The 17645-nt window shown below is 44.4% G+C and overlaps 1 protein-coding gene across 4 annotated transcripts in view; it reads left to right on the top strand.

The window, feature by feature from the left end:
* TENT2 (terminal nucleotidyltransferase 2) overlaps positions 1-17645 on the top strand; it is a 1237070-nt gene that overhangs the window by 172662 nt on the left and 1046763 nt on the right. For all 4 annotated transcript variants that reach the window (XM_044063713.1, XM_044063711.1, XM_044063715.1 and 1 more), the window contains one exon: positions 752-853. In XM_044063713.1, the coding sequence (XP_043919648.1) occupies positions 789-853 (65 nt within the window). In that variant the 5' untranslated portion in view covers positions 752-788. The remainder of the gene's footprint in view (positions 1-751; positions 854-17645) is intronic.

Raw genomic sequence — 17645 nt, 5'->3', positions numbered from 1 at the left:
CCTTTGACATGGTCCTTCCCCCCTCCTCCCGGCAAAAATGGAACTTTCCTCTGCTCCTTTAACAAATATCAATCCTGAAACTCACTAATTCACCTATAACAGAAACAGGCAACAGGGGAAGGATAACAATAACAGAACTTCCTCCACCACCTCTTGAAAACCTCAAGGCTCTATTCTTGGACCCCTCGCTTTTATCCCCTTTTTATTCTCTTTATTATAAAAGCTATTCCCCCAAGTGAGCTGTATACAACAAACTATTCCTACTTTTACTTTCTTACAACCTATTCTACTATTCTTATGAGCTTTAAATATTACTCAAAATATGTATTCCTAGTAGAAGCAAAGTTCTCCCTGACTGCCTACAATTAAAACAAAAATGCCTAACTTTAAATGCACTACTAGGTGTTTTCTCCCTCGGGCCTCCACTGAAAATGGACATGTATCCAGTTGGACTAGCCCGGTTAACAAATGTAAAATAAAATAAAATAAATAAATCTTTTGCTGCAATGCTAGGTCATTTGACATTATAAGTGCTCAATTTTGGTTGTTAACCAACTGCATTTTTGTATTGTTATAAAAGCTGTGATGGTGGCAGGAGAAACATTTGAATGCTTTTCTGGTTAACTCTTTAAAAGGACTATTGTGCAGTGTTAAGTTCTGATGCATCAGTCAGTTTTTATAAGCGTACCTAAATGACATAATTTGTTTTTGTGGAAAATGTATAATTAGACATTTTGTTTTGCCATTGTAGAGCTTTGCTAAGTGCAGGCAATTCATCAGCTTCAACCATGTCACCGCATGCTTGGCCCATTACTGATGGCAATCCTGCAGCTGGAGCAAGCCAAAACAGGAAGTAAGTGTGCATGAACTTATTTTATGTAAATTATGATTGTTTGTTATATTGATCGTTGCTACAGTAGCCTTACCTGTATTGGTTGTATCCTAGCAAGTGTATAACAGCAGACCAGCTTCCAAACTATTAGTCAGCCTGAGCAGAGCTGACTAAAAAGGCACTTTTGGGAGCCAAGCTCCTCAGAACTTTTCTGCCATTAAAGAGAGCACTTCTCTGTGGGCTTTCGAGTATCAATAGTTGGCTTTTGCTGTTCCTTTGCTGGGCAGATAATCTCCCTTTGGGGGGAACCTTCCACATTAAAATATTGTCTTCCTGTTTAGGAAAGTTGTTTTTAAGCTGGGAGTTTGTGTTTTAATGGAGTGTCATGAGGCTTAACTGCACTTGTAAATGGGAGCGCACCTTTATCCTGTCAGTCTAAAAATTATTTAATTTAATTGAAAACTCTCTCTCTTTCTGTGGAGAAATAACTTTTTTGGGGCTGGCAAGGTGTTTTTTAAAGTGCTTTTCACTGCGTTTCTGTGTGAAAGAAGTGACTTTTTTACCAGCTTTTGCTGCTTGTTTTCCCCTGAAAAAGAGACATCATTTTGGGTTGACCACAGAACAAACTACTGGTCCCACGTTTGGTCCTTCATTAGCCACAATAAAAGAAAAAGGTAAGCAAACAGCCTTTGCTACCACAGCAGGCTCGCAGCTGGTCTCAGCTGCAGGTGGGTAATTCAGCTGTGGCCATAGCCTGTTCTCAGACCACTCATTTTTTTACCCTGGATCCCTCTGGTGTATCACCTGCAGCTGCTGTGGACCAAGGGTTCACCATATTTTGTTTTGCTGTTGGGGGTCCACTCATTGTGCAAGGGAGAGCCACTCTTGTTGGTCCTGGGAGAGGGAGCAGGGAAGGCTTTCCTCTTGCCAGAATGTTGTGCTCATTGCTGTGGAGGTTGCTCTTGCCATTAATAATATGGTTGGACCCCATTTTCCTGTCAAAGAAATAACACGCATCATCTGTTCCTCAAATTCCCTTAGGAGTAATTTACTGGATCTGGTAATGGTTTAATTCAGGCCACTGATCCTTTTTGTAAGGTGTTTTCTGGTAAAAGAAAAAAAGGATCTTTTGCTGAAGATATTAGAGTCTGAATCTGATGATGATGGTGAAGGGGGCCGATAAGGGTTTTATCCTCAGTTTTCTAATTCAGACTCTGGAGAGAGCTGTTTCTGATTTTTCTGTAGGGGTTTCTCTTTCTTTGAGACCATTTCCGCAATGTGTCAATGTTTAGAGAGTTTTCTCAGTCCCTCAGAAAATAATGTGAGCTGTCACAGAAGGAATTTCCAGAACTTTCACCTATTTCCCCCAGTTCTCTCAGCTCTGGAGGATCTACATATCGCTGCCTGCAGTTTTCCTGATAGTCAGCTTCCTGCCCCTGAAAAGGCAGAATGTGTGAATGTCCTCAGTCTTTTTTTTTTTTCTTTTTTTACATGCATCCCAAACCTGACCCAGCATCTGTAGTTTTCGGCTAAGTATTTGGCTAATTCCAATCCTGCTCTCTCTGACAAAGATATAAAGATTTATTGATAAGCATGAGAAAAGTTTTTTTCCTGCAACTTTGCTTTTCAGAGTTTTGAGTTGTCAGCCTCCTATGTTAGTATATTATAACTAATTGTGACAGCATGAGGGATGTTTGCCTGCAGTTTATTCTTGTAAGGTAAAATCTGCTTTAAATAATTGAACTGATGTCACTACCATCCTTGTTCAATTTGTTAGACTTTAGACTCTGTAGCTCAAGCTCCTCTCCTTACCTGTACCCCTCTCCTTAGTTACCTCAGATCTCGTTTGCTGCTCCAGTGTTTGGATCTGGTCACCGTTGCCATTATGTCAGATAAACCAACTGGATTCGAAAAGTGCTCTTTATGCAGGCACAAGATCCCAAACTCAGATGCTCATTCTGAGTGCCTATACTGCCATGGCGCAGGTCACTTGTTGACCAACTGTGAAGTATGTGCTGGCTTTAACCGTAGGATTCTAGTGGAGTTTAAAAATTAGCGAATTTTTAAAGGATTACTTTCTTCAGTCTTATCTGAACTTGTGGAGCTCCATCCTCCTCTAGGAAGCCTTTGGGAGAGGCAGCTCGCAGAGGTAGAGTCCATAAAGTGTTTTTCAATCATTCTCGTTAGTTTTCTTTTGCCTTGGCTCCACCCCCAAAAATTCATAAACTTAGGCTACAACAGTCTCTTCAGGCTTTACCCATGACAAAGGCACAATCTTCGGATCCAGCTACAACCTCGGATCCGACCTTAGCCAAATTAGTCCCCTCAGGCTAGATTTAATTTCTCTCCAGGGCCAGTGACTTTGAGGATGCACTCACTATTTTTGTAGAACACTCCTCCAACGGTATCCTGTCCACCCTCGATCTCTTCCTCCCTTATGTCATCTAGGAGCCTATCAGAAGCTGATGTGGACAGAATGATGAGAAATTTTCTTTGAATCCAGATTAATTTGGGAGTTATTCAGTCTCAATCTCCCAGTGGATCCATGCTGCTATCTCCAGTACAAGCTTATATAGGTCTATAAATCTGTACAAGTGGATGAGGAATAGGCAATTTACACCAGGCCTGGCACCAATGTCCCTTGTGGACAGAGGTAGCTGATAAATGCCAGACCTTAATGTCCTGTTTGAATGCAAGACACCATTATTCGTTAAGGAAAACTTGGCTAGGTTTAGAAAAGTCCCTTGTGTCATTAGCCTAGTAACCGTCTGAATCTACACAGTGTCTCCTCCAGTCTATCCAGTGGGTTTGGAGGTGTAGACCTGAGACTTCAAAGCTTGTCTGGGTCAGATCTGAAGGCTTGGCCTTCTACTGGGACAGCTTCTCTGACCTGAACAGCTCTGACTCTATTGGATCCCGAAGGTTTTTGGAGCCGTAGCAACAGCGACAGATCTAGGGGATTGAGTTAGACTATGATATTTTCAGAGCCATCCCTTCTTTCAGAGCCTCTGCACTAGACAGCATGGCTCCAACCCCTGTATCGAGGCAGGAGCCTAGGAAGATTGTGTTCCATCTTGTGCAGGAGTCTAACAATCCTGTCAGAGCGCGACTTTGTTCCCTCATAGCTTCTCTCTTTGAGGTAGTGGACAGAGCGTTTTCCACTTCTGTGGACAATACATTCTTGCCCCCCCCCCGTCCACCCTGTCCTCAACTGTCTACTGTGGATACTGAGTTTTTTTTATCCTTTCCCATTGGGACAGCTGGTCCAATCAAGCGTGGATGCAGTCTTCATTCAGAACTCTGCTGGCACTTCCGAGTCCTCCCTAGAACCTCCCACTGGAGGGCCCCTTCAGAAACTAATATGTGAAAGGATTTCGACTCTACACAAAAGTCTTTAACCAAAGACAATGACTTTTATGTAGGGGAAGGGTCATGGAAGACTCTTTTCCTGGTCACCATTACTTCAGCTAGATGGGTATCAAAACTCCAGGCACTTTCTTCCCAGCCACAGAGTATCCTTTTGCACCAACTCTTCCTTTCTGCTTAAGGTAGCGTCAGAGATGAATATTAACTAGTACTTCAGTGTACAGTTTTTTCTTTTTAATTTTTTTCCAATGGGAGAGAATACATGCTGCACCTGTTAGATGTTAATAGACAACTTAGGTTCTATATTCAAAACTAAAGATTTTATAAAATCGGATTAGTTGTTTGGTTTTTTTCAAAGCTAAGTTGGGCAAAGCAGTATCTAAAGTAACCTTGCTAGGTGGCGCACTGATTGCTTTGCTTTTGTCTATAAGAATAAAGGATTGGTATTGCCCAAACCACCTAAGGCACATTCCACCAGATCTATGGGCATATCAACTACCTTTTTCTCCAGAGCCTCTACAGATGACACTTTTTTACAGCTGATACATGGTCCACTGCTCATACTTTTATAACTCATTTACAAATTGGACGTATTATCTAGGAGGAATAGGGCATTTGGCTCCATTGCACTCCTGAATGTTCTTCCTTGAAGACCACCCAGCGTTAGTCTAGCTGGGGACTGTGTCCCATCAGTTGAGGAGCAGATAACTTTGTCTATTTTATGTACTCACCATAACTCTGGATCTGTGTTTTCTGTTTTCATCCTTTGACTTCCCGCTCTGTCCTGAGGGGTATTTCCTGTCAGTCTGGCTGCGTGAACTCCTCCTCTGTCTTTGTATTGTAGTTGGTGTATCACTTGTTTCAAGATATGTTAGTGGTTGCTTGTCCTTTGACGCCCTTGGATTAACAAAATATAGGACAAACTTGATCTGGGGTAACTAAAGATATGAGGATTATGGGTAAAGGGAGGTGCTTGAGCTATGGAGCCTAAAGTTTAATGAAGTGATGGTGGATCCAAGGCCTGTTATTTGAGGAAGGACGAAAACAGACAGCACAGATTCAAAGTTATGGTGAGCACGTATTATTTTATTCCATTGTACGACTCACATTCCTTGTTTATTGAGTGTGTGTGACTCAGTTGATACTACTTCCAGGGCTATGACCACTGCTTCTGTTTTGAGAATGCTTGCCTGGCTGCATTCTTAGAACCTCCTAAATGATGGAAAAAATGAGATTTTGAATTTTCTTTGGTAGAGATTTAGTTTTTGGATCCTCTGCTGTAGAGATTGTCAAAACATCTGATGAAAGGGGTATGCTGATATAGGGAATCTCTTAAGATATTCCAGCTCCCCTTTTGCATATTTTCTAAGGGATTCTCTAACCCCTCATCTATTTTTGGCAAAATGCAGGTGAACAGGCTTTTAAGAAGAAATGGCAAGGAGGTTCCAAAAGCAATTCAGGACTCCTTAATAAACTAAGGACACTCCAAGTTAGAATTGCTGTTTATTTAAGGATCCTTGTTTCTCCCACCACCCGCCCACCCTGACGGTCCCTTTTCCCTTCCAAAAAGTCTGAATCTCCACCTTTGTCTTGGTGTACACAAAATGTCTAGCAGTGGTGACAGCTCATCTGAGACTTCAAGGATTCCAGGTGTTTCCATATTTAGACGATTGGCTCCTTTCCGCCCCCACCAAGCGTTTTCTGACCATGGCCCTCCATTACACACTTTCACTAGCAGAGTCCCTAGGCATCACTGTACATTGGGAGAAATCCAACTTACAACCTATGCAACAGCTGGAATTTATAGGGGTCAATGTTCTTCGTGTTTCACTATTGCAGTCATCACAATTGGGTTATCTGCCTGCAGGTAGCCCTCAGTCGGCCCGAATACCAGAGACTTAGTATTTCTGCGTTGGTTGCCGTCGCTCCAGGACTGATGTCAGGTCGTCAGGGGTATAAAGACGGGCAACTGACACCATTACATCAGTCTTTCTTGCCGAGGAGCCTGAAGCCGATGCAGTCCCCATGAGTGCCGGTTGGCCGCTACCTGAGTTTTCATTTCCAAATTGATTCATCCTGAAGTCTTATAAAGCTAAGTACCCTGTTGGGGATCCTTTTTTCTTGCTCTAACCGATGTCAGAAAAAATGAATAATTGTCTCACCTGTGGAAAGCAAATACCACACAGAGATTTCTATTCTTACTGTGTCACCTGTTTAGGCCCAGACCATGACGTACCTCGCCGTTGGATGTTCATCGTGTTTCACTGTTGCAGTCATTACTCTTGGGTTATCCTGCTGGCAGGCTAACCTCAGTCGGCCAGAATTCCAAAGTCTAGGTCTGGCGTCGGTTGCTGTCCTCTTCCCTGACGTCAGTGCGCCAGGGGTATAAAAGATGCAGTTGACGCCATTTTCTTCAGTCTTTCTTGCCGCGCGGTGCCCGAAGCAAAAGCAGTTCGCAAGTGCCGGTCGGCCGACTCCTCAGATTTTCAAATCCGAATTTCAGAACCAATGTCTTCATTAAAGCTAAGTACCCCATTGGGGAAACTTTTTTCTTGCTCCAGACCGATGTCAGAAAAAGTTAACAGTTGTATTTCTTGTGGGAAGCAAATACCTCATAAGGATTTTCACTCTTACTGTATTCCTTGCCTAGGTCCTGATCACAATGTTGCTAGCTGTCGGTTTTGTGCTAGATTTAACCAATGCACTATTGAGCGTCTGTTCGATTTTGCATTTCATTACTTTGGCCGAAGATTTAATTACATAATGCCATCGGAACAGCCGACAACCAGAGTTTACAAAAAACGCAAGGACAGGGAAAAGGATAAGCATCTGAGGTCCAAAGCAGACTACGAGGCCTCTGCTAGGCCAGTCGCCGGTTCTCAGTGAGGTGCTTTCGCACCCCTGGCGCTCGCTACCTCAGAGCCACAGGCCGCTTCTGACTCCCACGTGGAGCGGACTGGGCCTCTGGATACTCAAGGTATTGGACACTTGGAAATCATTCCCTCAGATGGGTCCGGAGCCGCTGAGCAGGCATCTGCTTCTGAGGGTGTATTCAGACCTACACAACTATATATTAAGCCATCTTCAGCTTCAAAGACTAAAGCAGCTCTAAAGACAAAGAAACAAGTACAGCATTCTCCTACTCAGACTTCCATGCCTAAAAAACAGATGTTCAAAATGTCCGAAGACCTAATGGCTTTGATCAGGGGCTCCCATCCCCCTCCTGATAAGAGGCCTAGGCAAGAGACAGAGTATGATTTTTCTGATCAGGTTTCGGTTTCCTCTGATTCCTCTTCTGAACAAGATTATTCCATGCTTCCCTATGAGGATTCTGATGCTGAAGAATCCATTCCTTCAGCCTCTCCTCCTGAGGGATTACTCTTTTGGGGAAACCCTGCATACCATGAGGGAGCATTTCCACTGGGAGAGCCAAGATTATTCTGAATCTAAGAAAAGGCTCAGATACTTTCTGCTACTTCCTCAGCACAGACCCCTTACTATTCCACCTGTTCTAGACATTGTAGATGTATTTTCCTGTCCCCTGACTCTTTACCCCCTGTACCCGCTAAGCCAGACAGATACTACAGGGTCCCGGATTCTCATAAATTCCTATATAAAAACCCCGCTGCTGACCCAGAAACTATATCTCAGGGTCCCAAAGGGGTTAAAGCTTCCACTGCAAAAAAAACCCTGTCCCCTCTGATGGGGATTCTAGGGCTCTAGACAGATGGGGGAAAAAAGTCTACACTTCTGCTACCTTGGCTGTAAGGGCTTTAAATTTTCAGTTTCATATGCTTAAATATCAGCAATATTTAATGTCATTGCTTAAACAGAAATTGTTGACAAATAATGAATGTTCAGAGAACAAGGAATTGCAGGATTTATTGCATGCAGCTAAACAAGTGGGAAAGCATACTTTGCAATGTGGTTATGATTCACTGGAAGCCTCTTGCAGGGCCGCTGTTACAGGTTCTGTTATTAGAAGGCATGCTTGGTTAAAGGAACAGAATCTGCCTGATCATGTTAAAACAAAATTATTAGATGCACCATTACAGCATGATACTTTGTTAGTACTAAAGCAGAAGAGGTGTTGAAAAAATGGAGGATAAAGCAAAATCCATGCAAACAGTTAAGGATTTCTTACAGGTACAGCCACCCAGGTTTAGCAGGTACTGGCCTTCTAAAAATTGGTCCTTTCCAGTGTCAGACAGACCACAAAGAGGCAGATACAGGCGTCCCAGAGGCAGATCTCAGCCCCAAGGCTCATACAGGCCTAAACAATGGGGTGCTCCTACCTCCAAAAGTGGAGAAGACAAATCACAACCTTACAGGAAACAGTCCCAATGACTTTCCTCTACCAGATCCAAGCACTTTTCTTTTGGCAGCCCCCTTAGGGGGAAAACTAGCACTTTTTTCAGCAAATTGGCAAATGGTTACCCAAGACAAATGGGTCCTGAACATAGTGTCCCAAAGCTACAGGTTCCATTTTCACACTCTACCAAGGTCAAAAGGTATGCCAGACCTGCCACACAATCAATGGGCAGAGGGACAAAAACAAATTACAGCCCTCATGGACATGAGGGCCATTCAGCAAGTACCACAACAAGAGCAGGAGCAAGGATTTTACTCCAGACTTTTCCTAGTACCCAGAAAGGACAAAACCTGGAGACCAATACTGGACCTGTCTATACTAAATACGTTCCTGGAAGTTCCAAAATTATGGTGACTCTACAGCAGCTACTGCCCATGCTGGGCAAGAAGGCTTGGCTCGTAACTTTGGACCTAAAAGAGGCATACCTGCATGTCCCAATCAGACAGTCTTGCAGAAGATACCTCAGATTCATAGCTGGCTCAATGCATTACCAATTCTCTGCACTGCCCTGTGGCTTAACTACTGCGTCCAGGGTCTTCACAAAATGCCTGGCACCAGTAATTGCGTTTTGCAGACAAAGAGGAATTCAGATATATCCCTACTTGGACGACTGCCCAATTCAAGCAGAGAACAAATGCATCCTTCTAAAGCATTTGACGTTTGTAAAAAGATTACTAATTGGCCTAGGGTACACAGTAAACGAAAAGAAATCAAAACTAGTGCCCTCTCAAGAGATAATATTCCTGGGTGCAAGCTTAAATACAACTGCCCAGATGGCTTATCTCACGCCAGACAAACAAAAGCAACCGACTTCTTACTTCAAGAACTTGGCAACAAAAACCCACTTATCTGCAAGGAAAATCCTGCAGGCCTTGGGTTTCATGGCATCCTGCATTCTACTAATTCCATATGCCAGACTGCATATGAAGAAACTACAATGGTGTCTAAAAAGTGTTTGGACTCAGCATTGCTACAGCCTGGAGACCGTAATTGCACTCATTCCCTGCCTGCAACAGGAGTTTCGATGGTGGGCAGAAGCCTGTCACCACAACAAGGATCTGCCATTCGGTTTACCCACAGCCAGACGGGCACTGACAATGGATGCATCGGATTATGCCTGGGGGGCCCATATGGCAGGAAAATGTATTCAGGGCACATGGCCTGCAAACCAGATGCATCTTCACATCAATCAAAAAGAGATGCTAGCTGTTCAAAATGCCCTGACAGCTTTCAAGGACCTGCTTCATCTAGGACAGTTACTGATAAAGACAGACAATACTACGGTCATGTGGTACATTAACAAGCAGGGAGGTACACATTCCTACCCCCTCTGTAGACAAGCAATGACCTTATGGGCACAGCATTGGCTTTTCAAGTTCACCTGCAAGCACAATTCCTGCCAGGAGAAACAAATACTCTGGCAGACGAACTAAGCAGAAACCTCATGGATCCCCACGAATGGAAACTGGATCCACAAGTCTTCAGCATGATGACAAAGAAATTGGGATGCCCAGACATAGATCTATTTGCCTCCCCTCTCAACTGCCAATTGCCGAGATTTTGCACAAGGATTTATCACAAGCAAGCATGGAAAGTGGACGCCCTATCCTTCAGCTGGAAAATCTAACAGTGTATGCCTTTCCTCCACTGCCTCTCCTTCCCAGGGTACTCCTAAAGGGCAGACAAGAGAAGCCAGAAATGATACTGATTGCACCAGACTGGCCACGCCAGCAGTGGTACCCAATCCATAAGAGCTTGTCTCAAAGTCCAGCATGGATATTGCCTCAAACTTCTCACTTGCTGACCCAACAAAACAATCCGATCCTGCACAGCCAGCTCTGGACCTTAAATCTGGCAGCATGGCGGATAATGCAGCCATTCAGAACACTCCGCTTTCAAAAGCTGTTATGGATGTTATCTTGGATGCCCAGTACCAGAAAATCTTATGCAGAAAAATGGAAGAGATCCTGTGCTTGGAACCAGGAACAAGGCATTGATATGTGTGTACCAGACATCCCTCAGCTTTTACAATACCTAACTGAGATGCTGAACAAAGGCCTTTCTTTCTCATCAATTAAGATTCATGCCTCTGCCATTTCAGCCCATTACAATACGGAACCACCTATCTTTTCTCATCCTTTAATAAGGCAGTACCTCAGAGGGGCCAAAAACTTTAGGCCTCCAAGGAGAGCACCAATTCCGGCCTGGGACCTCAATTATGTTTTGGAAAAACTCACACTACCTCCTTTCGAGCCAGCATCAACAGCAGATATAAAATTATTTTCCTGGAAAACCGCTCTGCTCCTAGCAATAACCTCTGCAAGACGAGTCTCTGAGTTACAAGCTCTCATAGCTGTGGAACCTTTTATCATTTTTCATCCAGACAGGGTTTCTCTGAGGACAAACCCTACATTTATGCCTAAGGTGGTGTCCAGTGTGGCCCTCAACCAAACCATTCACTTGCCTACCTTTTATCCAAATCCACAAAACAAGGGTGAGAAAATTCTGCATTCTTTGGACATACACAGGCAGTTATGCTTCTTCTTGGACAGAACTAAAGCTTTCAGAAAGACTGAGCAACTTTTAGTGTCATATGCTGCAGGATCACAAGGAAAGGCTATCTCAAAACAGACTATTTCTAAATGGATAGGCCATTGCATCCGTTTCTGCTATTTTCAACATGGCAAATCAGTGCCTAAGGGCATTAGGCCTCATTCCACCAGAGCAGCAGCCACTTCAGCAGCCTTCCTCAGAGGAGTACCAACCAAAGATATCTTAGAGGCTGCAACTTGGAGTTCAGTGACACTTTCACAAAGCACTACCACTTACCTCTTTACTCTAAGTCCAGAGCAGGCTTTGCCACTGCAGTTCTGCAGGGTCTCATAGCCTCTCCTAGTCCTATTTAGCCCAGCCACCCATCCTCAGCTTTGGGATTCAACCCAAGAGTAATGACTGCAACAGTGAAACACGATGAACATAGTACAGTTGTGTACCTACCATAAATGTAGATGTTCGAGTGTATTCACTGTTGCAGTCCACGTTACCCACCCACCATCCCCCTTTTCTTTGCTGGGACCTATCTGCACTTCTCTATCCTATACAACCTTTTTGGTGTATTTGCTTGTAGATGAAGGAAATGTTATTTTTGTGCATGCATTTTTATTGGCATATTTTTCAGCCTACCAGTTTGGGGGCACCTGACATCTGGGGCAAGAAAAACTGAAGAAAATGGCGTCGGCTGCATCTTTTATACCCCTGGTGCACTGACGTCAGTGAATAGGCGACAGCAACCAACGCCTGACCTAGACTTTGAAATTCTGGCCGACCTGAGGGTAGCCTGCTAGCAGGATAACCCAAGAGTAGTGACTGCAACAGTGAATACACTCAAACATCTACATTTATGGTAGGTACACAACTGTACTTTCTAGTGCTTTGTTCAACGCCCGAACTATTCATCATCGGGCCTTTATTGTCGCTAAATACTTTTTGCTCTCTATCTACGTATTCTGAAATGGCTTTGGTAAGCCATCCTACTACCAATCTGAAAAAAAGTAAGGATAAAGACAGAGACAGATCGCACAGGTCCAAAACTGCCGATGACACTTCCGTTAAGCTAGTTGCCAGTTCGCCAGTGCTTTTGCAGCCCCTGATGCCCGCTTCGATGGATTCGCAGGCTGCTACCAAGACCTGTTCAGAGTCCGGTATGCCACTAGACTCTCTTCTTTGACTATGTAACCTGTGGATGTCTACCTTGGATGGGTCTGAAGCTGCTGTGTAGGCACCGGCTTCTGAGAAGTTCTTCGCACTACCGATATTCGACACAAATCAATAACTTTTTTCACGTCTTCAGTTCTGTCTAAAACTACCGAGTTTCTAAGGCCAAGAGTACGAGCTATGCCTAAAAAAACAGCCCAAACTCAAGCACCTGGTTCCTTGCCACAACATCAAATACTGAAAATGGTAGAAGACCTGATTTATGCTGATTAGGGGAAGCCAGCCTTCCCTTGCTAAGAGAAAGAGACTTATCCCCAGCAGCTTTAACAGACCAAGAGTCCAACTCTGAGGTTTCTGAATATGAAGACATGCCTTTATCTGCTTATGAGGATTCAGATGCAGAGGAATCCATTCCCTCTGCTTCTCCCCCAGAGGATTTTTCTTTTGGTGAAACACTGCATACTTTAAGAGAGCATTTCCACTGGGAATGCCAAGACTATCTTCAGTCCAAAAAGAGATTCTGAGAATTTTTAGATTTGCCACAATAATAGACCTTTAGCAATACCCCCAGTTCTGGATGTCGTGGATGATGTCTTTATGGAATCCAGTCTAACTCCTGATACTTTACTCCCTGCTCCTAGAAAACCAGACAGGTACTACAGAGTTTCCTGACACTCTCAGATTTCTTTTCAAAAATCCTACTGCTGACCCAGAGGTCATCTCCCAGGGGCCTAAAGGTATAAAAGCAACTACAGCTAAGAATCCCACCCATTCGTATAGAGATGCCTGAGCTTTAAACAGATGGGGGTAAAAAAGTATACACCTCTGCAACTCTCACCATTAGGGCATTGAATTGCCAGTTTCACGTGCTGAAGTACCAGCAGTATATTATGTAACTTATTAAGCAAAAATTAGCTACCTTTACAGACTGTGCAGAAAATAAAGAATTACAAGAGCTTATGCATTCTGCAAGCCAAGTCAGCAAGAATACTTTGCAATGTGTCTTTGGTGCCCTAGAAGATCTTGCAGGCAGCAGTTACTGGTTCTGTACTGTGAAGGCATGCTTAGCTTAAGGAGCAGACCTTGCCAGACCATGTCAAATCAAAACTACTAGACGCTCCTTTGAACAAGGAAAAACTGTTTGGCACCAAAGCAGAAGAGGTTCTTAAAAAGATGGAAGAAAAAGCTAAATCTATGCAGACAGTCTAAGATTTCTTGCAAGTACAGCCTCCTAGATTCAGTAGGTATTGCCCCTCGAAACATTGGTCCTTTCCAGCCCCCTCAAGGCCATCCCAAACTAGACCCAGGTAAACAGACCCCACAGACTACAGTCTCAGGGTATGCTGAGATCTAAGCAATGGAGTGCCTCCACTTCAGAAACAGGGAGTGCTAAGCCACCCCCTTAGGGAAAGAATTCACAATGACTTCTCAACTCCACTCCTCACCTCTGCCCAACTGCTTGTGCCCCTAGGAGGAAAACTTGCCCATCATGCAAAAAACTGGACTTCCAAAACCAAAGGCCGATGGGTCCTCAACATTGTATCCCAGGAGTACAAATTTTACTTTCACTCACTGCCAACCCCAAAAGGGTTCCCAGACCTTCCTCTAAACCAGTGGGGAGAGGCACAAAACCAAGTTCAATCCCTGCTTTCCATAAGTGCAATTCAGCCTGTCCCTGCAGAGCAGATAAGTCAAGGGTTCTATTCCAGACCTTTCCTGGTACCCAGAAAAGAGGGCAGTTTGCACCCAATCCTAGATCTTTCCATTCTAAACACTTTCCTGGTGGTACCAAAATTCAAAATGCTCCCCCTTCAGCAGATTCTTCTTATGCTGGCCAAAGATGCCTGGTTAGCCACCCTAGACTTAAAAGAAGCCAATCTGCACATCCCTGTCAGAGACTCGTGCAGGAGATACCTGCGCTTCTGGGCAGGATCTATGCATTATCAGTTCTCTGCACTTCCTTTTGGCTTATTAACTGCTCCCGGAGTATTCACAAAATTCCTGGCTCCAGCCATTGCCTACTCCAGTCAGAGAAAAATTCAAATTTACCTGTACTTGGACGACTGCCCGATTCAGACACAGTCAGGAAATACTGTTGTAGCACCTGACATTTGTAAAGAACCTTCTTACCTCCCTGGGGTACACTGTCAACGAAAATAAATCAAAACTAGTCCCCAGTCAAAAAGTTGTATTCCTGGGAGGAAACTTGGACATGGCATTCCTTACTCCAGAAAAACAAGCCTATCTGACGGGCTACTTCACTCAAATGGCCACCAGAACTCTGCTATCCGCAAGGAAACTCCTGCAGGCCCTAGGGTTCATGGCCTATTGCATCTTGCTAATTCTATATGCCAGACTGCATACGAGGAAAATTTAATGGTACTTGAAGTCTTTGGTGCCGGATCTATATTAGATTTTTTAAAATTTCGTAGAGCCGGGTCTATATTAGATTTTTAAAAATTTCGTAGAGCGAATCACTATACGTCGACACCTAGTGTTCGATCTACGAAATCGAAAATCTAAATAAAAAAAAAATAAATAAAAACACAGAAACATAAAGTAAAGGGTGTAGGCAGGGGGGCAAGCCCCCTGCATCCCCCCCCTGCTACTTTAATATACCAACTCCGAGATCACGCTACAGTGTAGGAAACGGAAATCTTCGTTTCCGCACTGTATTGCACTGAAGTGCTATCTCGGAGTTGGTATATTTAAGTAGCATGGGGGGTGCAGGGGGACTTGGCCCCTTGCCTACACCCTTTACTTGTTTTTGTGTTTTAATTTTTTTTTTATTTAGATTTTCGATTATTTTGTAGATCGATCACTAGGTGTCGGCCTATAGTGATTTGCTCTAGGAAATTTTCGAAAATCTAATATAGGCCCTTTGATGCCAACATTCTCAGGACCTGGAAAATGTCATTCCTATCATACCTTGTCTAAGGACGGAGTTTCTTTGGTGGGCAGTAGCATGCAACCGCAACAAGAGATTTCCCTTTACTCAACCCTATGCCGCAGACGCGTCAGACTATGCCTGGGGGGTATACCTTGACGACAAGTGCATTCAAGGCTACTGGATCCCAAGTCAAATTCATCTGCACATCAACCAAAGAGAGATGCTAGCTGTTCAGCACGCTCTAACAGCTTTCAGAGCCTTACTCTCACCAGGACCCCTTCTAATAAAAACAGACAACACCAAAGTTATGTGGTACATCAAGAAGTAGGGGAGAACCTACTCTTACCCACTCTGCAGGCTAGCCATGTCCCTGTGGAACACTGCCTTGGACATGCAGATCCATATGCAAGCTCAATTCCTGCCAGGCAAACAACTCACTGGCAGACGACTTGAGCAAAAATCTCCTAAACCCACACGAATGGCATTTAGAGCCCAGCACTTCAGCCTTCTAATCCAGAAATGGGGGACCCCAGAGGTGGACCTCTTTGCCACCACTTGCAATCACCAGCTCAGCAAATTCTGCACCAGGACACCTCATAGCAGGGTCTGGAAAGTGGATGCCCTTTTCTTCAAGTGGGAAAACCTCTCTAACTATGCATTTCCCCTTCTCTCAAGAATATTACTCAAGATAAGACCGGACAGACCAAGGACAATCCTGATTGCCCCGGACTGGCCACGCCAGCACTAGTACCCACTACTGTGCAGCCTGTCACCAGTGCCACCCTGGCACCTACCCCAGAGCCCAACCCTTCTCACTCATCAGGGGGGATAGATCTTGCATCTGCAACTGCAAACCCTGAATCTTGCAGCCTGGCTTTATTCCTTGAATCCCCCCCCCCCCCAAGTGACCAGCCTAACCAAGCAGGTGCTGGACGTCATTCTTGAAGCCAGAAGACCAAGTACAGGGAAAATCCTATGCTGATAAGTGGAAAAGGTATTGCTCCTGGATTCGATCTAAAGGAGAGTACACGGTACTGCCCTCCCCAACTCTAATCCTGGATTACCTAGCAGATCTCTTCCACCGAGGCCTTTCCTTCTCCTCCATTAAGATCCATGCCTTTGCCATCTCGGCTCATTGCAACACTGAGCCACTTTTCTTCTCTCACCCTCTCTTCAAACAGTTCCTGAGAGGGGCAAACAACGTAAGGCCATCAAGGAGAACACCCACCCCTGCTTGGGACCCTAACTTTGTACTGGAAAAACTCACCCTACCCCCCCTTTGAGCCTGCAGCATCAGCAGAGTTAAAATTCCTCTCTTGGAAAACAGCCTTGCTTCTGGCCATCACTTCAGCTAGAAGAGTGTCTGAGCTACAAGTACTTATGACTGTGGAACCCTTCATTATTTTTCATGCTGACAGGGTCTCCCTCAGGACTAATTCTTCCTTTATGCCTAAAGTGGTGTTCAGTGTGGCTCTCGACCAATATATCCATTTGCCAGTCTTCTTCCCTAATCCTCAAAATAAAGGATAAAAGGATCCTTCACTCCTTGGACGTGCACAGACAACTCAGATCCTACCTGTATAGGACTAAGCCCTTCAGGAAATCTGACTAGTTAGTTACTACTCAGTTTAGCACTATGGGCAGATGGCAAGGCCATTTCAAAACAGGCAATCTCCAAATGGATAGCACACTATCGATTTCTGCTACAAACACCATGGGAAACCAACCCCTCAGGGGGTCAGAACACATTCCACTAGGGCAACCTTTACCTCTACAGCATTCCTCAGGGGAATCCCTACCAGGGACGTTCTGGAAGCTGCAACCTGGAGTTTCTGTACACACATTCACCAAGCATTGCCACCTGCATATCTTTTCCAAATCCAGGGTGGGTTTTGAAGCAGCAGTCCTGCAGGGCATACTAGCCAGCCCAAACTATTCTTGACTGTCTCCACCCCTTCAGCTTTGGGAATCAACCCAAGTGTGATGACTGCAACAGTGAAACACTAAGAACACAGTATAGTTGTGTACACTTGTAGATGTTAAGTGTATTCACTGTTGCAGTCCTGTTTTCCCTCCCTCCAGCCCCCTTCTCTCTCCTCTCTGTTTATATTACTCTCCCCTTACAGGGGTATTGGTATTTGCTTTTTACTGGTGGTGAGTTTCCCACCATAGCTTAGCTCCCTATTGGGGGGCTCCTGACATTTGGGGCAAGAAAAACTGATGTAATGGCATCTGCTGCCTGTTTTTATACTCCTGACGACCTGACGTCCGTCCTGGAGCGACAGCAACTGACACAGAAATACTAAGTCTCTGGTATTCGGGCCGACTGAGGGCTACCTGCAGACAGATAACCCAAGTGTGATGACTGCAACAGTGAATGCACTTGAACATCTACATTTGTGGTAAGTGTACACAACTGTACTTTTTCGATACTCAAACCTGCCTGGTATCTCTACCAGCTCACAGGCTTC

The sequence above is a fragment of the Protopterus annectens genome, chromosome 2.part2 (assembly GCF_019279795.1).
Source record: "Protopterus annectens isolate FY-2018-M chromosome 2.part2, PAN1.0, whole genome shotgun sequence".
Classification (NCBI taxonomy): domain Eukaryota; kingdom Metazoa; phylum Chordata; order Ceratodontiformes; family Protopteridae; genus Protopterus; species Protopterus annectens.
This window is presented reverse-complemented; position numbering and strand designations above follow the sequence as displayed.